Source organism: Onychostoma macrolepis, chromosome 09 (genome assembly GCF_012432095.1).
Source record: "Onychostoma macrolepis isolate SWU-2019 chromosome 09, ASM1243209v1, whole genome shotgun sequence".
Classification (NCBI taxonomy): domain Eukaryota; kingdom Metazoa; phylum Chordata; class Actinopteri; order Cypriniformes; family Cyprinidae; genus Onychostoma; species Onychostoma macrolepis.
The window spans coordinates 22,045,120-22,068,242 of record NC_081163.1 but is presented as its reverse complement, the minus strand read 5'-3'; the positions used below and the strand labels follow the sequence as shown (position 1 = coordinate 22,068,242).

Sequence of the window (23,123 nt, the reverse complement as noted above, 5' to 3'; positions counted from 1 at the left end):
CAAAGGTCTCCCCACAGCATTGGAAACAGCGGAGTTACTCTTCAACCACGTCTTCCGTTATTATGGTATACCCGAAGACATCGTCTCTGACCGAGGACCCCAGTTTATATCTCGGGTATGGAAGGCCTTCTTTCAACTCCTAGGTGTGACCATTAGCCTCTCATCCGGAGTCAAATGGACAAACGGAGAAGAAAATCCAGGAGGTGGGGCGATTCTTACGAACCTTCTGCCATGGCCACCAGAACTCCTGGAACCAGTTCCTAGGCTGGGCCGAGTACACCCAGAACTCTCACTCCCTTCCAGTGTGTGCTTGGCTTCCAGCCTCCACTGTTCCCCTGGTCTGGGGAACCATCTGATGTCCCCGCTGTTGACTACTGGTTCTGGGAGAGCGAGAGAGTCTGGGATGACAGCCACCACCATCTCCAACGGGCAGTGCGCAGGCAGAAGACGGCTACGGATGCTAGAAGAGCGGAGACACCTACCTATCAGCTAGGCCAGAAGGTATGGTTTTCGACCCGGGACATCCGACTGCGCCTGCCCTGTAGGAAGCTAAATCCCAGATTCGTTGGTCCCTTCACCATCCTGGAACAAATAAACCCGGTCACCTACAAGCTCCAACTATAGGTGACACTGTTTTTGTGGTGTAGGGTAGAGTGGGGGAAAATGCCCCCCTTAAGGACTGTGTAATTTTTTTCCCCCTGTGAAACAAAAGTTAAATGTGTTCAGAAAAGTTATCATAGTTTTAGTGACTATTTATAAACAAAGTATGAAAAATGTCCAGAGTTTTCATGTTATTAGATTTTTAACAAAAAATAAATTTGTACCAAGGGGGCGTTTTACCCCACCTATGGGGTAAAACACCCCCTTGGGTGGGGTAAAATGCCCTCCAGTCTGACAAAGCAATTTGCTTTAAACATGTACAGCAAAATCAGAGTACAGACAGTTTTTGCTTAAAATTAAAAATAATATAATCTATAATTATGAATTACAAAATTATAATGGTCAGACTTGTGTCCTGTCTTGTGTTTTGTTTTGCTCCCCAAGTGCCTTCCTTGCCCTAGTTTCTCCCTCTATGTCCTTATTGGGTTTTCCTGTTCCTGTCCTGGTTTAGTCTCCAACATTAGTTTATTAGTCCCCAGCTGTGTTTCATTAACCCTTTAGGTGCCAGGGAGTTTTGGAAAAATGCTGGATTTTGACATCAAGATTTCAAAAGCTTGTGGCTTGAAAGGGCTTAAAGATAGAGATCTACTGTAAATTAGAAAAATGTTGGGCATGACCGAAAGTCTATGTGGGGTGTAAATATAATATCTTTAATTTCATAATATTCAGGAAATAATAGATATTGAATTGATGTTTGAACTTATTTTCTTTTTTTTTTTTTTTTTTTTTTTACTGTACTGTGTATGTACTCAATACTTGGTAGGGGCTCCTTTTGCTTTAATTACTGCCTCAATTCGGCGTGGCATGGAGGTGATCAGTTTGTGGCACTGCTGAGGTGGTATGGAAGCCCAGATTTCTTTGGCAGTGGCCTTCAGCTCATCTGCATTTTTTGGTCTCTTGTTTCAGGTCTGGTGAGTTTGCTAGCCAGTCAAGCAGACCAACACCATGGTCATTTAACCAACTTTTGGTGCTTTTGGCAGTGTGGGCAGATGCGAAATCCTGCTGGAAAATGAAATCAGCATCTTTAACCCTTTATAAAGGCACCAGGGTTTTTTGGTAAAAAAAATGTCTGGATTTTGACATCAAGATTTCAAAAGCTTGTGGCTTGAAAAAGCTTAAAGATAGAGATCTACTGTAAATTAGAAAAATGTTGGGCATGACCTAAAATTTATGTGGGGTGTAAATATACTAATCTAATTTGCATATTATGATGTCATCAGGGGTCGGCCCTCTTGAATTTCATAATATTCAGGAAATAGTAGATATTGAATTGATATTTGAACTTATTTGCATGTTTTGTTTTTGTTTTTTGTCTTTTTATCCTCATTCCAAATGATCAGAAAATAGGAAACCTATTTCAAAACATAGAAAAGTTGGGGAAGAAATAAAAAGATGGTATTAAAAGAACAATACATGTACTAGTAAAATGTAAATAAAATTACAATAATAAAATATGAAATGGCAACATTTTCTTGCCATTGTTTTGTGTGTGTTTGTGTGTGTGTGTGTGTGTGTGTGTGTGTGTGTGTGTGTTTGTACATGTTGCATACAGGCACAAAGGTAGTGCGTTTCTGTGCAATTAATACCAGGAAGGACAGCACAAACCTCACATGGCTGAAGATCGCTACTGCTCTTGACCCAAGGTTTAAAGACCTGAAGTGTGAAAAGGAATGAGGTGTGGACTTCAGTAAGCAACCAGGTAATGGCAACAAGTCTTGGAAAACAACAGTCTAATGAGACAACAGAGCAACAGCCACCAAAGAAGAGAAGGATGTTTGTCTTGCTGGTTACTTCTGATTCAGAGACAGATGAAGACAAAGAGTCCATAGAACAATGTCTGAACCGCTACAAAGCAGAGCCCAAAACTACAGTGGTGGGCAAAGAGAGAAGCAACACATGCCAGGCTGGCACCCATTGCATGCAAGTATTTGTCAACCCCTGCAACCACAGTGCCTTGTGAGAGGTTGTTCTCGCTCTCAGGTCACATCGTTCAAAAGAAGAGAGCTACATTGTCCCCTGATAATGTCAACAGACTGGTCTGTCTCAGCAACTGGCTGAATGTGAAGGAAGACTAAGCTGAATTGTTTCTACTTTTCTAGTTAATGTTCTGAACTCTCAGCAATATTATTTTATATGGAGTACAATTTTATGTATTCTTTCCTTGTTGTTATTTATTTTTCCATATATGCAATGCCTATATTGTAGAGCTTTTTGCAGTTCACTTGAACATTGAAAACATTTATGTTTTTTATTGGCTTTGATAGTTTTGAAATTCAAATGGCACTTTAACATATAGGTTTTTTTGTTTTGTTTTGTTTTGTTTTTCTGTAAAAAAAAATATATGCCTTTCAAGCCAAGAGTTAATTTTGAGGATCTTGATGATTTATTGGAAATATGTTGTTCAAAGGAAAGAATCTGTGTTACAAATTAAGAAATTAATTATATTAAACAATAGTATTTGAAATTAAATATAGTTTCCTTGTGTTGAATTTACATTAATTTACTTTTTGCATTTAAATATCCAATATTACAAGCTTCAGTCTTTTAATCGCGATTAATTGCAAAAAAAAAAAAAAAAAAAAAAATTCGATTAATTAGTTAATTTTTTTAAATTGATTGACACCACTAGTTTTTATTCAACCAACTAGTTATAATATATTTGATGGAAAAACCTCTGTTTTTTGATGTTCAGAACAGAATAACTACAGTAATTGCCCATTACCTCCTGGGGGCATTTTACCCCACTGACTATGTTTGAGAAAAAAAAAAAAAAAAAAAATGTCATTCTGAAAATATAATTATATTTTTATTAAATAACATGTACTCCCTATCTACAGGCCATACTGTTCTCACATCATATATAACTGTGATGTTCTACAAAACAACAAGCTTCAAAACACTTTTTTTTCTTACAGTTGAAAATTAGATAATTTACTGTGAAATCCGTTTTCTCTTCGGTACATCACCAGTGTAAGCTTCAAGGTGAAAACTTCTACATCACTCTCGTCAACGTAGACCATAGTTACAATAACAATTTAACTTGACTTTATCTTGTGGTTATTTTGGGAAAAACAGTAGGGGGGTGTTTTCCCCCACTCTACCCTACAGTATGCAGATCTTTACTACTTATATATATTTCATATCTTACATATATTTACAAATCATTCAGTAATCATTTGTTTGGATAACCAGAATCCAGTTTTTACAGTACCCAATCTAAAGTTGAAACCATTCATCATTTACATAGATGTTTATAAATTTTTACTATTAATCATTTATTAATTTTAAGGGAATTGCACTTTATGGGGTTTAGTTATTCTGTTCTTTTTGTGAAACTAGGTAAAGTAGCATAAAATTCTAGCACAGAGGACTGCACTACTGGAGAAATGGTTGCATTTAAAAACATGCTTTCTGCATTTTGATTGAACAGTCTTTAATTGTACTTAAAATAATTGAATTAACTGTCAATCTTGTAGAACAAGTAATTGCTAAAGGCAGTATTTTTACTTGAGTGCTTCTCTTCTCAGTTCAAAAAAAGGAATGTTGTATAACGTAGAACCTTTCCACATTTACTGCATTATTATTATTATTTTTTTTTTTCACAGATATCAAAGATTCAGAATGGAAGTAAATCACAATTGTTGCATCTTTTTTGGACTTTAATTACTGTTCAGTCTAGGAAAGTAGCGGTAAGGATCTAAATTCAACAGTCTTCTTATTAAACAAACAAAAAAAGAACAAATATACAAAAACAGGGCAAAATAAGGAAATAATCTGGAAACAAGTGAATGCAATCAGTGACCATGGAAATCAAATCAGTATACTATAGCAAGAAATGACATGGGGACTAAACCCAGGGTGTGAACTAAATAAAATAAAAAATAAAAAACAAGAGGTGATAAGAGGTGACAGTATATCCCCTCCTGCCAGGAACCTCCTGGCATCAGGACCCCTGAGAAGAAGAGTCCATGAGAGAACAGGCAGTGGAAGAGACCATGGAGGAGCTGACAGAGGAATAGACCACAGCGGAGCTGGCAGAGTGGGATGCCCTGACAGAGCTGCAGCCAGAGAGGTGAAGGTGGATAGTGATGGAGTTAGGTAGTCTGGAGACCAAGACGGATCAGGAAGTTCTGGAGAACCAGGGTGATGATCCTGAACTGAAGGGTCAAAGCAATAAGGACTGTGGTGGAGCTTGGAAGTCCGAGGTAGAGCCAGAGGGAAGACAGACCAAGGTGGAAGCAGAAGAACAAGGGACCCCAGTGAAGCTGGAGGGATAGCAGGCAACCGTGGAACAGGGGTACAGAGGAGCTACATTGGAACTGATTGGTTAGAGGGCAAAGGCAGAGTCTGGGCTCAGAGGATTGAGTTGGAGCCAAAGGATCATGAGATCCTCACATTCATGCCAGTGGAGCTGAGGGACTGAGTAGAGCCAGAGGGCTTGGTGGAACCAGTGAAGGAAGCAGAGATATGGAGCTGGACAGAACCAGCAGAGTCTGAACACCTTTATTAGCTGAACACCCTGAACACCTTTATTAGTTGGTTGAGTTGTGTTTAACTGGGGTTGGAGCTGAAATCTGCAGGACAATCGCTCACCAGCAGCAAGGTTGAGGAGCCCTAATCTAATGTAATAAAACAATTTCTCTTCTGCTCTCTTATCATGGCCATATTTGCTACTGTTGCATGTTCCCTATGTTTGCCACTGGACTTATATTGAAGTGTTTCCTGTTCCTTGTGCCATGATTGTAGTCCTTTGTAGTCTATTTGTTCATTGGTTCCATCTTTTCAATAGCCTTGATTGTTCTCAGGTGTGTCCTGTTAGATTGTTACTCCTTGTGTATTTAAGCCCCACTGTTTCCTTCTTGGTCAGATTCTCTCTCTGTATGGTGGTATGTTTGGTGTTCTTGGTTCTGTGTATGCTGTTCAGTTTCACTCCTTTTATTCCATGTTTATTATTATTATTATTATTATTATGGTCCTTAAGTCTTAATTAAATCTTAATATGTGTTTGGATTCAGCTCTCTCTTGTTTCTGAGTTTCACCATCATTACAGAAAACCTGATAAAAATTGATTCAGTAAAGAAAATCTTGTTCTTCCACCGAGGTACCAACACCATTGAGGACTATACCATGCAGTTCTGTTTCTAGCAGAGAACTTTCTGAACTGGAAGGATACTGTTTGGAAGGAATTTAATTATTTTGCAATTAATGAGCCCACACAATCACTCTTGCCTAGAGGTAAAAATCACCTTACCTTAAAACTATGCACAGGTTACACTTTACTCCGGAGTTCCTCCCCCTACATTGTGGATACTGTACCCACTGTGGTCTCAGCTGCGTTTCTAGCCAGGTGGTCAAGCCCCACTGTCTTAAGTCCAGTATTCCCTAGTCCAGTGGTCCCAGTGCTCATCTGTATTAGCTATGATGACTACCACCATCTTATGTGTTTAGACTGTACACAAATCCCCTGCTTCTCCTGCAGCAGCAGTGTTCATCTTTGTTATCTCCCTCTGTTCTAACACGAACAAGGCACTCATCCTTGAGCTCCTTGTTTACTCTGATGCAACAGTGGAGGGCATGTCTGAATTTTCTGTTTGTTCTGGTACAGCCATGGAGGCTGTTTCTGAACTTACCATTTACTCTGACATAACCCATGGAGGTATGAATTATCAGCCTCCCCTGCCATGGCCACAGAGGCAGACTCCATTATGATTGCTGTCTTGTGCTCCACTGTTTTGTGTTTTGGACTCTTATTTTGAAGCATCATTTTGTTCCCATTGTTTTTGTTATGCACAGGTTATCTCAGTTCTGTTCATTATTCCTAGTGTTTTGTTTCTGGAGTCCTCTTGCTTTGGGGTCTGCTTATTCAGTTATTAAAATTAAAACAGCATTTGGATCCTCTAGCCCTCGTCTCTGAGTTCAAAAACAGCAGTTACACTTTATTTTGATAGTCCACTTTAGAAATTCTACGAGCTATAAGTAACTTTGCAACTACATGTCTACTAACTCTCAGAGTAGACTGTTAGGTTAGGTTCAGGGTGAGTAGAATAAGTTTGCATATACGTACTTGCAAAGTTTCAATTAGTCAGTATGTTGTATGCTGTATGCTGTAGACCAGAGATCTTCAACCCTGCTCCTGGGGACCCACTCTCCTGGAAAGTTTATTTCCAACCTGTTTCAGCACACCTGCCTGCAATTTTCAAGCAGTCCTGAGGAGCTTGATTGGCCGCTTCGGGTGTGTTTGTTTAGGGTTGTAGCTAAACTCTTCAGGATAGTGGGTCCCCAGGAACAGGGTTGAAGACTTCTGCTGTAGACCCATCAAAATAAACTGTTAGAAGATATTAAGCAGACAGTCTACTAATACTATAATGACTGCTAGTTGACATGTAGTGGCAAAGTTACTTACTGTTAGTACAATGTCTAAAGTGTACTATCAAAATAAAGTATTACCAAAACAGCTACTAAACTTTAGCACACACATGGGCTAAACTTATGTACAGGTGCTGGTCATATAATTAGAACATCATCAAAAAGTTGATTTATTTCACTAATTCCATTCAAAAAGTGAAACTTGTATATTATATTCATTCATTACACACAGACTGATATATTTCAAATGTTTATTTCTTTTAATTTTGATGATTAGAGCTTACAGCTCATGAAAGTCAAAAATCAGTATCTCAAAATATTACTTAAGACCAATACAAAGAAAGGATTTTTAGAAATCTTGGCCACCTGAAAAGTATGAAAATGAAAAGTATGAGCATGTACAGCACTCAATACTTAGTTGGAGCTCCTTTTGCCTGAATTACTGCAGCAATGCGGCGTGGCATGGAGTCGATCAGTCTGTGGCACTGCTCAGGTGTTATGAGAGCCCAGGTTGCTCTGATAGTGGCCTTCAGCTCATCTGCATTGTTGGGTCCGGTGTCTCTCATCTTCCTCTTGACAATACCCCATAGATTCTCTATGGGGTTCAGGTCAGGCAAGTTTGCTGGCCAATCAAGCACAGTAACACGCTTTTTGAATGGAATTAGTGAAATAAACAAACTTTTTGATGACATTCTAATTATATGACCAGCACCTGTATGTGTAACATCTCAAGCTAATTAAGCTTGGTTATAGAATTAAAAACAAATCTATAATTCAAAATGTTACATTATATATTGACATTGTTACTTTTAATATGCCACTAAACTGTTATAGATGCAATTTTTAAGAGATATAAATACAATTTAATTTATTTTTATCAATTTAATGCATTCCTGCTGAATGAAGTATTACTTTGTGTGGAAAGAAAAAAAAGACAGTTACATATCTTATATCTAATGACAGTTAAATATCTTATGCAGATTTATGGGAGGGTGAATCATTGGTTGTACCTTAAGAATAGAGCGATGGAAGAACAAAGCAATTAATTGGATGAGGTCGAGCAGTACGTAGCCATCTTTCTTCTCAATTCCGACTATGTTGGGTACTGCAAATGCACGCTCTGCATTAATGCCACGATATGCTGATGTAGTCCATGGAAAGAAGCCAAACTGGGAAAAGTACTTTACCACAACTGTGAGCTGAGTAGAGATGAAGAGAGGGGAAAAGATAGATTTCAGATTTCAGAACATTTTTAGATGCATGTTCTTGTTTTTAGATCTTCTCAACATCTGCTCCTGTGTTACAGTTGGTGCCACCTGTAACACTTTTGTGATTATTTTGTATTTTTTATTTTTTTAATTAATTATTATTATTTTTTTTTTTTCAGGGCCATATTTTGTCTATTTGAAACTACTTTGATTTCCAGGCTGCATTTAAAATATATTACCTCACTACCTAGTCTTAACAATGTTGGCCATATAGGATGGAACAAAGCAGCAGAGTGAATCCAGTGTTGTCCAGACCAGAAAAAAAAAAAAAAAAACTCACAAGCTTCCTTTGATTTTCTACTATAAGTTCCACATGTGCTTGTAACATCATTAGTTTGTGCCAAAGAGTAGAAGCAACCAAATTATTGGGTCACCAATATTCTTCCCCTATAAGACAGCTGAGGTAGCAAATATTTACAACTAGACAACTTTGTGCACACCTTCTCTACTGTAAACTCCCAGTTTATTTTTTTTGGAAATTGTCTGCCCTCAAAAAATCCCCAACAATTGAATTCCTTCTCTGCCCCACCTAAGGTCCCAATTGCAATTGTGGGAGACATTCAAGCTGCCCCTGCCCCACCCACAATGCTTCACTTTTATTCCAGTTCTTTAGCTGATGTAGCTTTCTCATAACAATTAAGAACTTCAGACAACCTCTTAATATCCACATTATAATTAACAAAAACTGTAATATCGTCAGCATAGACACAAAAACATATTTTTTTAGACAAAAGAATAACCAACACATAAAAACCTGACAGTTTATCTTGAAGTTTAAAAAGCAGTGATGAGAAGCGAGATGATGCTGGGAAATATAATGTAGGATTCAGTATTTAAACTGTTATTAATAAAAGTCGTGGGGCAGCATTGACAAGTTTCTTTGCTCCTGGATAGCTGTGCGATCTCCGATGTATGGTTGTGTGTGTGTGTGTGTGTGTGTGTGTGTGTGTGTATATATATACACATATATATATATGTGTATATATCTTACTGAACTGTAACTCAGCAGTACTGAACACGGAGACATGGGAGTTATATCTATAGAAAGCTTGAAGTGTCTACTTTTAAATTAAGCAAGTCTTATAGAAAACAAATATTCTGTGATTAACTAATCTGTATGAAACCAACACGATGTTCTGTCTTTCTCGTCTAACTCCTTATCTCTTAATGGGACCATCAAAATAAAGTGTTACCAAGTTAATTTATTTCAGTAATTCAACTCAACAACAATTAGAATATGGTGACATGACAATTAGCTAATCTGCTTTAAGGTTTCCTGAGCCTTCAAAATGGTCTCTCAGTTTGGTTCACTAGGCTACACAATCATGGGGAAGACTGCTGATCTGACAGTTGTCCAGAAGGCAATCATTGACACCCTTCACAAGGAGGGTAAGCCACAAACATTCATTGCCAAAGAAGCTGGCTGTTCACAGAGTGCTGTATCCAAGCATGTTAACAGAAAGTTGAGTGGAAGGAAAAAGTGTGGAAGAAAAATATGCACAACCAACCGAGAGAACCGCAGCCTTATGAGGATGGTCAAGCAAAATGGGTGAACTTCACAAGGAATGGACTGAGGCTGGGGTCAAGGCATCAAGAGCCAGGTGGAAATACCACCTCAGCAGTGCCACAAACTGATCACCTCCATGCCACGTCGAATTGAGGCAGTAATTAAAGCAAAAGGAGCCCCTACCAAGTATTGAGTACATATACAGTAAATGAACATACAGTATTGTTCAAAATAATATCAGTACAATGTGACTAACCAGAATAATCAAGGTTTTTAGTATATTTTTTATTGCTACGTGGCAAACAAGTTACCAGTAGGTGCAGTAGATTTTCAGAAAACAAACAAGACCCAGCATTCATGATATGCACGCTCTTAAGGCTGTGCAATTGGGCAATTAGTTGAAAGGGCTGTGTTCAAAAAAATAGCAGTTTCTGCCTTTGACTGTACAAACTCAAAACTATTTTGTACAAACGTTTTTGTTTCTAGGATTTAGCAATCCTGTGAATCACTAAACTAATATTTAGTTGTATGACCACAGTTTTTTAAAACTGCTTCACATCTGTGTGGCATGGAGTCAACCAACTTGTGCCACCTCTCAGCTTTTATTCCACTCCATGATTCTTTAACAACATTCCACAATTCATTCACATTTCTTGGTTTTGCTTCAGAAACAGCATTTTTGATATCACCCCACAAGTTCTCGATTGGATTAAGGTCCGGAGATTGGGCTGGCCACTCCATAACATTAATTTTGTTGGTTTGGAACCAAGACTTTGCTCGTTTACTAGTGTGTTTGGGGTCATTGTCTTGTTGAAACAACCATTTCAAGGGCATGTCCTCTTCAGCATAGGGCAACATGACCTCTTCAAGTATTTTAACATATGCAAACTGATCCATGATCCCTGGTATGCGATAAATAGGCCCAACACCATAGTAGGAGAAACATGCCCATATCATGATGCTTGCACCACCATGCTTCACTGTCTTCACTGTGTACTGTGGCTTGAATTCACAAACTGCCTGTGGCCCTTGGACCCAAAAAGAACAATTTTACTCTCATCAGTCCACAAAATGTTCCTCCATTTCTCTTTAGGCCAGTTGATGTGTTCTTTGGCAAATTGTAACCTCTTCTGCACATGCCTTTTTTTTAACAGAGGGACTTTGCGGGGGATTCTTGAAAATAGATTAGCTTCACACAGACGTCTTCTAACTGTCACAGTACTTACAGGTAACTCCAGACTGTCTTTGATCATCCTGGAGGTGATCATTGGCTGAGCCTTTGCCATTCTGGTTATTCTTCGATCCATTTTGATGGTTGTCTTCCGTTTTCTTCCACGTTTCTCTGGTTTTGCTCTCCATTTTAAGGCATTGGAGATCATTTTAGCTGAACAGCCTATAAGTTTTGCACCTCTTTATAGGTTTTCCCTCTCCAATCAACTTTTTAATCAAAGTACGCTGTTCTTCTGAACAATGTCTTGAACGACCCATTTTCCTCAGGCTTTCAAATGCATGTTTAGCAAGTGCTGGCTTCATCCTTAAATAGGGGCCACCTGATTCACACCTGTTTCTTCACAAAATTGATGACCTCAGTGATTGAATGCCACACTGCTATTTTTTTTAACACACCCCTTTCAACTAATTCAACTAATTGCCCAATTGCACAGCCTTAAGAGGGTCCATATCATGAATGCTGGGTCTTGTTTGTTTTCTGAGAATCTACTGCACCTACTGGTAACTTATTTGCCACGTAGCAATAAAAAATATACTAAAAACCTTGATTATTCTGGTTAGTCACATTGTACTGCTATTATTTTGAACAATACTGTACTTTCCAGAAGGCAACAATTCACAAATTTTTATTTTTTTTATTGGTCTCATGAAGTTTTCTAATTTGTTGAATTGGTGGGTTTTGGTTAAATGTGAGCCAAAATCATCGCAATTAAAAGAACCAAAGACTTAAACTACTGCAGTCTGTGTGCATTGAATTTATTTAATACACGAGTTTTACAATTTGAGTTGAATTACTGAAATAAATTAACTTTTCCACGACATTCTAATTTATTGAGATGCACCTGTATATACAATGCTGGACATTAAAGATAAATGTAAACATTTAGACTAGTAACCCTTGATATTCTGAAATGTTTAATGCTATTTAAATGATAGTTTTAGTATTTACAATATTAGTAAAAGTTTAATGTTTCTCCTAAAATAAAGCTGAAGACCCTAAGTATCTTGAGCATAGAGTAATCTCTGTCAGAGTCATAGCCTTGTTGGCAGCATCGATGTGAAGGCATAGTTGTACCTCAGACAGCATGGGTTCGAATCCCAGCTAAAGGTACTTTTGTGCTCCTGTTAAAATTTCATCTGTCCAACTGTTTCCTGTCTCTACTCCTGCTGTCCTTACCATTAAAGGTGAAAAACCCCACTGCAATAAAAAAGAAACCTCTGAGTAGTAAAACATTTCTATAATGGAGTCTTGCAAGATATTACAGCAAGACAATAAAGAGATCTCCCATGTTTCTCACACGCTTCTCTCCCACTGTCATTTTGGATTCCTTTCTTTCAGAACTTTCTCATGTCTCAGTTGTGTCTACTTTTATTTCTACTAAGGAATTTTAGGAGAAACATCTGAGACACTGTTGAGACTAAAATGAGTCCCGAGACTCCCGAGGTTAGGAAAAAGCAACCACTGAGCAATAAAATATTCCTGTAATGGAGTCTTGATAGAGATTGCAGCAAGACAATAAAGAGATATTCAATGTTTCTTCCACCACATTCTCAGGTTTGACTCTTATTTTTTTCTTAAATTTGTCTCATTTGTGTCTATTTCCATTTCTCCCAAGGATTTTTAGGAGAAACATCTGAAATGGTGTTGATACTAAAATGAGACCTATATACCTAAACCACTAAATTGTTTAAGTCACTGAAATAAGGCCATAAAACACAAACAGAATATTTGTTCACAAGACATTTGAGAACTGGATGTGGTAGACTAGAGTTTTTGCTACAAAATGAAGTGAAAATTATCCTGTTTACTCCTTCACAAAAAACAATATATTGATTTAACATTTGTAAACCATGTGTTCGTGATCGAAAGCCTGTATGCGAGGGAGTGACAATGGCCATGCATATTTAGTGATTCACACCTGAGAGACAAAGGGCCTCCCATAATGGGCTATGAATGTGAATGTGAATGTGACTGAGGCAGGTAAGAAAGATTGTGAGGAGAGTAAAATAATGTGGGTTTTTGATTATTATTTGTATTTTATTTACGATACAGTATAAAAAAATACACACAGTGAAGATCAAGGACACACGATTGAACATACTGATCTGAACACTGAGACTTGAATAGTAATGCCCCATTCACATGGGGCATCGGCGTCAACGCCTCTCATTTACTTTGAATGGATTGACGTCAAGCATTGCCGAACTGAATTGTGGGTCCGTCACTGGTGTTGCTCATGGCAGAAGTTGAAAACTTTTCAATTTTTCAAGAGCCAACACAGGCGTCAGCCAATAAGATCGCCTTGTGCAAACACCCTAGTGCAGACGCTAGCCAATCCCGTTCATGCAACACCAGAAAAGTAATGTGATTGGCTGTTGTCACTATGATGGTCAAGTCAGCACCTAGCTTCAGACACGCACTCTGTCTAGCGTTGACGCCAACACCCTGTGTGAATGGGGCATAACACACCTTTATGCCAAACATTCATTCACAGTGTTAACACTCACACTACTTTTATATCTTGTGGTTTTATATGTTATAAAATATTAAACAAACATCCTGGCATTGTGAAGCATTTGGACATTGAAATTACATGTTTTTCAAAATGTTTCACTTGATTTCATTCATGTAGTCAGGAATTATAGTATAAACTTGTTTGTTCACGCAGTGGCGATGTGGGTGTTTACATGCACACTCATATCACGTGGATGTTTGAATTTGAAAAGCGCGATCGGTGCTTGGGCGTGACCGCATAAAAGTTAATGAGTTGAGACGGGGAAAACTGGACATTGCGCTAGTTTCATACAGATTACTTTAACAGAGAATATTTGTTTTGGACGTCATTTACTTTATTTAAAAGTATACATTTCAAGTGTTCTATACATATATTTCTCATGTCTTTGAGGCAAGTATTTGCAGATATTCATGTTGTTTTATTTACGTGTCTGTGAAGAGAGGTGACAGAGACAGAGCCGGCAGAGAACGCACCCTGTCCATGTTCTTTATTTTTTAAAAGCACATTGCTTTGTTGTTATTACGACTATACACAAATAAAAGTAGACCCTTTGCAGTCTCAAATGATACCTTATTCTTATCTGTAAGATCAAAACTCACGGAGTATTTTTAGTTCTTTCCGCAGTCATAGAGAAAATACGAGACAGACCGCACTGATGCGTTTAAGAAAGATTAAGGAAAACAGTCCTACATCATGGTAAAGTGAGCACACTCGCGCCCTAAAGAGAGCAGCCCGGAAAATGGAGCACAGCTGGAGGAAAACAAAATTAGAGGTATTTTGTATTGCATGGCGGGAAAGTACCCTATCCTACTGAAAACTGCTAGATCTGATTACTTTTTGTCTCTTTTAGAAGAAAAAAATCATGACCCCAGGTATTTATTCAATACAGTGGCTAAATTAATGAAAAATAAAGCATCAACAGCCGTTGACATTTCCCAACAGCGTAGCAGTAATGACTTTATGAAGTGCTTTACTTCCAAGATCGATACTATTAGAGATAAAATTGTAACCATGCAGCCGATAGCTACAGTATCGCATCAGATAGTGCACTATAGATCTCCTAAGGAACAATTCCACTCATTCTCTACTATACGAGAGGAAGAATTGTATGAACTTGTTAAATCATCTAAACCAACATGTATGTTAGACCCTCTTCCATCTAAGCTACTAAAAGAGGTGCTTCCAGAAGTCATAAGTCCTCTTCTGACTATTATTAATTTGTCATTGTCATTAGGATATGTCCCCAAAACCTTCAAATTGGCTGTTATTAAGCCTCTCATTAAAAAAACACAACTTGACCCCAAATAACTAGTTAATTACAGACCAATCTCGAATCTTTGAGACTATTCAGACTTTTCTCATTAGAGTTACAAATGACCTGCTCTTATCATCTGATTGTGGTTGTATCTCTCTATTAGTGCTACTGGATCTTAGCGCTGCATTTGACACTATCGGCCACAACATTCTTTTGAATAGACTAGAAAACTTTGTTGGCATTAGTGGAAGTGCATTGACATGGTTCAAATCATACTTATCTGACCGCCATCAATTTGTAGCAGTGAATGAAGAGGTATCTTTTCGATCACAAGTGCAGTATGGAGTACCTCAAGGCTCAGTTCTAGGGCCATTACTTTTCACGCTTTACATGTTACCCTTGAGAGATATCATCAGGAAACCTGGTGTCAGTGTTCACTGTTATGCTGATGATACTCAGCTCTAGATTATTTCACAGCCTGGCGAAACATACCAATTTGAAAAACTAACTGAATGCATAGTCTATATATAAAAAATAAAAAAAACTAAATGACAAGTAATTTCTTACTGCTAAATTCTGACCTAAAACCTCAGCATGTAAAAACCTAGAACACTGTTTAACACTTAATGGCTGCTCTGTCAGTTCTTCGTCATCAGTTAGGAACCTAGGTGTGCTATTTGATAGCAATATTTCCTTCGAAAGCCACGTACGTTTCTAGCATTTTTAAAACTGCATTATTCCATCTCAAAAATATATCTAAATCACGACTTATGCTCTCAATGTCAAATGCAGAAATGTTCATTCATGTGTTCATGACCTCAAGATTAGATTATTGTAATGCTCTATTGGGTGGTTGTTCTTCATGCTTAATAAACAAACTCCAGCTGGTCTAAAATTCAGCAGCTAGAGTTCTTACTAGAACCAGGAAGTATGACCATATTAGCCTGCTTCTGTCAACACTGTACTGGCTCCCTATTAATCATCGTATAGATTTTAAAATCTTGCTAATTACTTATAAAGCCCTGAATGGTTTAGCACCTCAGTACTTGAGCGAGTTCTTATCGCATTATAGTCCTCCTGCGTTCTCCAAACTCTGGTAATTTGATAATACCTAAAATATCAAAATCAACTGCAGGTGGCAGATCCTTTTCCTATTTAGCGGCCAAACTCTGGAATAATCTACCTAACATTGTTCAGGAGGCAGACACACTCTGTCAGTTTAAATCTAGATTAAAGACCTCTTTAACCTGGCTTACACATAACACACTAACACATTTTTAATATTCTAATCCGTTAAAGGGTTCATCGGATGCAAAATTCACTTTTACATGTTGTTTGAACTGAAATGTGTCTTGGCAGTGTGTGTACACAACCACCCTATAATGATACAAATCCAACCAGTGTTGTGTTTTTTTTTTTTTATATATATATATATATATAAATATAGCTAAATCATGACCCCTTTCTAAAATCAAGCCATTCTCATCTTAGGCCTAGGCCGCTCCCACGATAGTTGATTGACACTGGCGTTTTACCTTAGCCCCGCCCTGAGTGAGCTAAACTCGGCTAAAGTTTACAGTCTCTCAGATAACTGTGCGTCACCCCACAGAAGAGAGGGGCGGGTTGAGGAGAGCTCATTAGCATTTAAAGGGAAATGCACCATTACGGCTTGCTGTGAACAGAGCTGTTTTTGACTGGTTAAAATTTCTCAATGGTAGTGTAAAACAACACCCTTTTAACCTAAGTATGTTATAGACTTTTTATTAAGACCATAAAACATCATATCAACTTGTGGAAAATGGGCATCCGATGACCCCTTTTACACTAGAACGGGGTAAATTTTACCCGTGGCTGTTTTTCAAATGTACATAACAGATTTTCAACAAAACATTCAAGTCTCTCAGTCAATGAATTTTACTAAAATTATGTAATTTACAATCCAATGTTGTTAAAAATTATTTAGATAAAAGCAGATAAAAAAACAGAGCATTTATACCTATAAGCGTCGCGCGGGTCAAATTTACCCGCTGTATAATGCATGTATTTTTGCGCTGTCATTTTCTTGCCACTTATGTTTTAACATTGTACATTTCTAGGCAACACCTTTCACTCACTGATTTAACGGTTATCAGTTTCATAAATAAAGTCAAAATGACTAAAAGAAGGCGATTTATGGAAGGTAGGTATTAGAAACACTAAATGCCATGAGTGATGGAGAGTCTGATGGTAAGTTATGCGTCCTGGGTAGGCTCAGCATCGGACGGCTCATCTGACAGTGATCCAGACATCATATTTAGATGTTTTAGCCTAACGTTACTCATAATTGGTCAAACTTTGGTTTTATTATTTAATTTTTGTCTTGCCATATCGTTTATTGTTCGCTACTGTGTTGCTATTTGTTCTAGTCTGGCCAGTTCCTGAAGAAAAAAAATAAAAAATCAAATCTATGATGTAATGAATATATATATATATTTTTTTGTTTGATTACCCAAAGTGTTCTTATTCAAATTATAAATGATATAACTAAACAAATTAATAATTGGGCCTAGGTGAAGCTGTGCGCTTGAATTTGTCATAGCATCATCTATGCAGTGTGGTGAATTATTATTGCTCATTATTATCTCTTGGCTATTTTAGTAATTTAAATAACATGGGTTATCCTAATATATTGATTAATGACATTGTATTATAATATTACACCACCCAAACATTTACTACCTTCTAATTTTAATTGTCAGTGCAGGCTTTTTTTTTATTTTTTATTTTTTAGCTTACTGACCACTGGATTAGTGTAGGCTGCATTAAAAAGTCTTGAACATAAAACAAGAGGGTAAAAATATAGTTGACGACTAGACATAATCATTTCATGACTCTAGACACTTCTTTGTGAAGGCAGTGGCATAATACAGTGAAATAATATGTTCTTTAGCCATATAAAAACAGTTGCCATGTGTGTGGGTAAAATTTACCCGCTGGCGCTTTTAGGTATACAGCGACCTCTGGAGGTTCTAGTGTTAAAGGATTGTTAAGCTGCATTAATTAGATCAACCGGAATTGGGAACATTACTTCCCATAACACCTCATGTACTTGTTACATTGTAAGAATAATGGCATCTACGCTAATATTAGTCTGTTTTGTTCTTATTCTGAGGTCACCACAGCCACCAGATCCAGTCTCTATCCAGATCAGATGGTCACTGCAGTCACCCAGATCCAGTCCGTATCCTGCCCAGATGGTGGATCAGGACCTAGACATGACCTCTACAGCCCTGAATCTCATTGGAGATCAGGACAGCTAGATGAGCCCCAGAGACAGATCCCCAGTGAAGACCTCGTCACCTAGACGGCCATCGGGAGAATACCATGGGAACCAGATGAGTTCTCTGCACAATCTGACTGTGCTGCAATACGGAACAAACTGCTGGTTCATCTGGCCAGAGGAGAACTAGCCCCCTGACTGAGGCTGGTTTCTCCCAAGGTTTTTTCTCCATTTTTGTCACCGATGGAGATTTGTTTCCTTGCCGCTGTTGTCTCTGGTTTGCTTAGTTGGGGACACTTAATTTCCATTTGATTGCACAGATACTATTTGAACTGAACTGAACTAAACTGAGCTGGATGATGACATCACACAATCTGTATGGTTAAAAGTGCTATATAAATAAAGGTGACTTGACTTCACTTGACTAGAGCAGTTGCTGCATGCTGCCTAATTAAAACAATCTGGCTCACCGGTCCGTCATTTCTGCAGCATCCAGCATCCACCCCTGTGAAAGAAGCTCCCTATAGTCTTATCGATCCAGATACAGACGTTGCAGTGCGAGCACATGCCACAACCTGTTTAAACTCTGATTCTGGCCTTGGTTCTCACTGCTTCAAAATATTTTTATCTTGGAAATCCTTAAGATGATCCATAGCTACACTTATTCACTTTGATCAGTCTTTCAAAAATGAAAAAAGGTCATGTTGTGGTTGGCACCGTTGCGAGAGTCACTCTGCACCGGATAAGTACACATATGTCTCATCTGTCCCTGTAACATCCAGACAAGATTCAAGAGAGTAACTGACTGAGGCTTATAAAGAAAAATTGCTTGTCTGGACAATGAAAAAGTAATTCCCAAGCAGAGTTCCCTCAAAAGGCTGAACCCGGTCCTAGAGGACAGGCTCTTAAGAATTGGAGGCAGACTACAACAGTCCACACTTCTCAGCAGTGAAAAAAAACCCTCTTGTGACGCCCAGCCATAGTTACATAGCAACCCTCTTAACAAATGATTACCACGAGAAAGTAAATCATCAAGGTCGAATCTTTACAGAAGAAGCAATCCGCACTGGATTCTTTAACCCACCTCATTAATCTCACATGGGGGAGCTTGGGAGAGGATGATCGGACTTTCAAGACAAATTTTGCTAGTGCTATTATCAACGCAAAACCTCTCGTATCCATTTCTACCGACCCAAGTCACCTCTTCTCCTCACCCCAGCAATGATCCTCTCCCAAAAGGTGTGTAGCCCATCCGCACCTCAAGGGCCCTTTGAGAACACTGATCTCTATCTGAAACAGTGGAAAGAGTGCAGTATCTTGCCAGCCTGTTTTGGGAAAGATGGAGATGAAAATACCTTGCATCCCTTCAGCCTCATAAGAAATGGAAAGACAACAAACCTAATATCAAGTAAGGATACCTGGTCCTTCTGAAAGATGATCAGGTAAAAAGGAACGAATGGCCAATGGCTCTGGTCACCAATGCTATCGCAGACTCCAATGGCAAAGTCAGAAAACTGGAACTGAAAGTCACTAAGAGTGGTACTGCTAAAACTTTTTTACGACCTATTACAGTAAATTACCTTGTAAATACATATTCACTTGTTGAGAAATTAAGAGTGGTATTATACTTATTACCAGAATGTAATGCGTTCAAAACCGCATAATCCATGAGTAGTTACTTAATTTCAATAAGTACTTAACGAGTGCTAAAGGAGTACATACTCTACAGCCAAATTTTGTTGTATGAATTTGAAGAAAAAAAGTATGAATTTGATCCAGAGATCATCTGCCATGTTGACGTTATCATGTGACTTACGACTTTACAAGTGCAACAACCTCAAAGATATGAGCGATAGGTTTAATTAATCTACCTGTAAATATTTTGATGTTTATGAAATTTGCTCATTTTGTGGTCTTGTTAAAGACACACCTTCACTTTTATTGTGATTGTAGTATAACCAATACATTTTGGGTTGATTTAAGTTATCCTTAAACATATATTTTATTACGAAAATCCACAATTGTTCTCTCTTGAATATGTTGTTAATTTCTTTATTTTATGTGAAAATTTTTCATCCACATGCAAAACTGGCTTAAATCTCCTTTGTTTTCCTCTTTTTCTTGTTGAATTTAACTCTCTTGTTTCATCCCTCTGGCTTATAATTAATAACAACAAATGCATTTTTTTAATGCAATATGATTAAATGAATACTATGATTATTCAGATATATTTAATCTTGTCATTGTGCCTTTTTTTTCTGTGTATATAATCTCATACTATGATGTACACAAACCCAATATATATATATATATATATATATATATATATATATATATATTGTCATTATGATTGCCCATTGTTAAAGATACAACCATTTTTCCCTAAGCTTGTATGTAATTATAAGTTCTGCACCAATAAAAATTAAAAGTAAGAGTGACAGCTGTGCTATCACCTCATAGCATCAGTAACTTGACAACCCTACCTAATATGGTTTTCCTTAGCGTTTGCAATGTTTTTACAAAGGAGACGTTGGGCAGCTGCTCAGAGATCTTGCCTTTGGAGAAGACTGTTGATTTTATATTTGAACTCAGGTTGTGTTCAAATCCCTATAACACTTGACCAAAAAACACACACACACACACACACAAAAAAAAAACAGCTTATAAATCTCTTGTTATGCAATATTATCACCTAATATTGGTTTCAATCTTTTTGTCAGCTTGTTTTCTTTCAATTAGGACAGGTTTTGTGTTTATTTTTTAAACTGATTTATCGTAGGCCTCATTAATCTGTATCAAAATTAAATACAAAATTCGTCCTTATTGAAATAAAACTAGTTGACAAAAAGATTTAACCCATTTTTGGTGATAATATTGCACAACAACAGATTTATGAGCAATTTTTTTGTAGGCCGGTCATTTTTGACCCGGAACACCACAAGTGTAACAAGGTTGAATAACATGAAAAATGTTTAACGAAAATTAACAATTTTTGCTGTGGAAGTAGTTATGCGCTGTGTGAACAAAGTCAGTAAATCTTAGTCCAATGCGATAACATTAAGTAACATTTTCGGGAGAAAGAAAATTATTTCCGGGTCAAGATTTGACCAGGATGCATTGCTACCCCACCCCAAAACTTAGAATAGTAATGATAAATGTTGACAAATATATATTTTTGTTTGTTTGTTTGTTTTTGACAAGAAAATGTAATTTTTTTATATATATTTTTTTTATTGTTTTTTTCATATGCCATAGCAATGCATGAATACACACTAGACAAATGCAGTCAAGGTGATTACATCTCAGTTTTCAATCAAACAATGAATTAATGCATAAGCTTATTAAACAATTAACATGAATAATAACATGAAAACATTAATAAATGAGTAAAATAATGAATAAAAGTAACCATCACAATAAATAAATACAAGTCAACAACACATGAAACAAAGATTTATTCAAAGTAAATGTTCTAACAATCATTGTTCTAGCAATCATGTATTTACAGGCGGTGAACCCCACATCCTACTGCCATCTCAACACAGCTGTGCCAATTCTGCAGCTTTATTCTGATGAAGCAGCTGACCACTGTGTCCACTTTCATCTGTCTCTGCCGTCCATCACCTGCCTCATTGCTGCAGTCAGACTGGAATCTGATCATGGATGGGAAAGGGGCCTCTAGGCTTTCCTTGCCTGAGTGTACGGAGAGGATGAGGAAGACCAGGATGACGGCCCCTGTACCACACAATCTTTTACCCCGTGTGTGGGGTAAAAGGCCCCCCTTACCACCTCATACATTTATAAGATTTTTAAACAAAATAAACAACTTGAATGATTTATTTTCACACAAAATCTGTTACTCCATTAATGTTCAATACAACATATATTTTTTTTTCTGCAAATATACATTTTAGGCGCAGTGGATAGCACAGGGGGGCCATTAGCCCTGTCGTACCCTATATATATATATATATATATATATATATATATATGTGTGTGTGTGTGTGTGTGTGTGTATATATATATATATATTGTGGCGAGTGGGGCAGGGCCGAGAGCCGTGGGAAAGGAGCGAGGTCTCGAGTCCCACGGAGGAGCTCCGGAAGGATAAAAGGAGGAGCGAGGACAGTGCAAGACGAGAGAGGACCAGGCCTGGACTTTTACTTGTGTTTTGTGTGCGGCAGTCATACTGTGTTACATATACATATATTATAGAAAAATAATAAAGCAAGTGTTAGAGGCCTATTTTGCTTATGTTAATTCTGTAATAAACAAAAAGAAAAGGAATAGATAGAATAGAAAAAAATAGAGAAGCTGGTGTTAGTTTTTTTTTTTTTAAACAAGCAGTTACTAAATGAATAGAGTGCAAGTATAAAAGGGGAAAGTTTTTTTTTTTTTTTTTTTTAAGAAAAGAATTAGAACAGAGATAGCTAGAGTTAGAGGGTCAAATAAAGATGGAAGAGATGTGTTTTTAGCCGATCCTTGAAGATGGCTAAGGATTCAGCTGCTCGGATTGAGTTGGGCAGGTCATTCCACCAGGAGGGAACATTTAATTTAAAAGTCTGTGAAAATGATTTTGTGCCTCTTTGGGATGGCACAATAAAGTGACGTTCACTTGCAGAATGCAAGCTTCTAGAGGGCACATAAGTCTGAAGTAATGAATTTAGGTATAGGACTATATATATATAATTGAAAATGCTGACCTGTGTGTAGATAATAGCTGTCATCCAGAAGCGCTTGGTTGGCCGTGGCACTGACAACATAGCCCACAGGAAGATGAGGATGGGCAGGAAGAGTGTTAGTAGAGAGGCAGACACCATGTGATTTAAGATAATCACAAAGTAACAGAACATCTCTGACTGAGACTCCATCAAATTGTAGAGAGCAAAGATGAGACGCACAGCACAAGGTAATGAAGAGTAGAATATCTCAGATTCCTCAATCTCCGGAATATCAAATATTCTGCATGAAAGAAGTGAAAACAGAAATGTGAACTATGGACTATGAAACAGTAAGTGAACTAATGGGCTGTGAAACTTAATCTTTTGAGAAGTGTATATTT

At 37.6% G+C, this 23,123-nt stretch overlaps 1 protein-coding gene across 1 annotated transcript in view; it reads right to left on the bottom strand.

Moving 5' to 3' along the window:
* si:dkey-11f4.7 (piezo-type mechanosensitive ion channel component 2) overlaps window positions 1–23,123 on the bottom strand; it is a 718,195-nt gene that overhangs the window by 197,121 nt on the left and 497,951 nt on the right. The window contains 2 exon segments of the mRNA XM_058786444.1: window positions 8,037–8,225; window positions 22,765–23,023. Of these exon segments, the coding sequence (XP_058642427.1) occupies window positions 8,037–8,225; window positions 22,765–23,023 (448 nt within the window).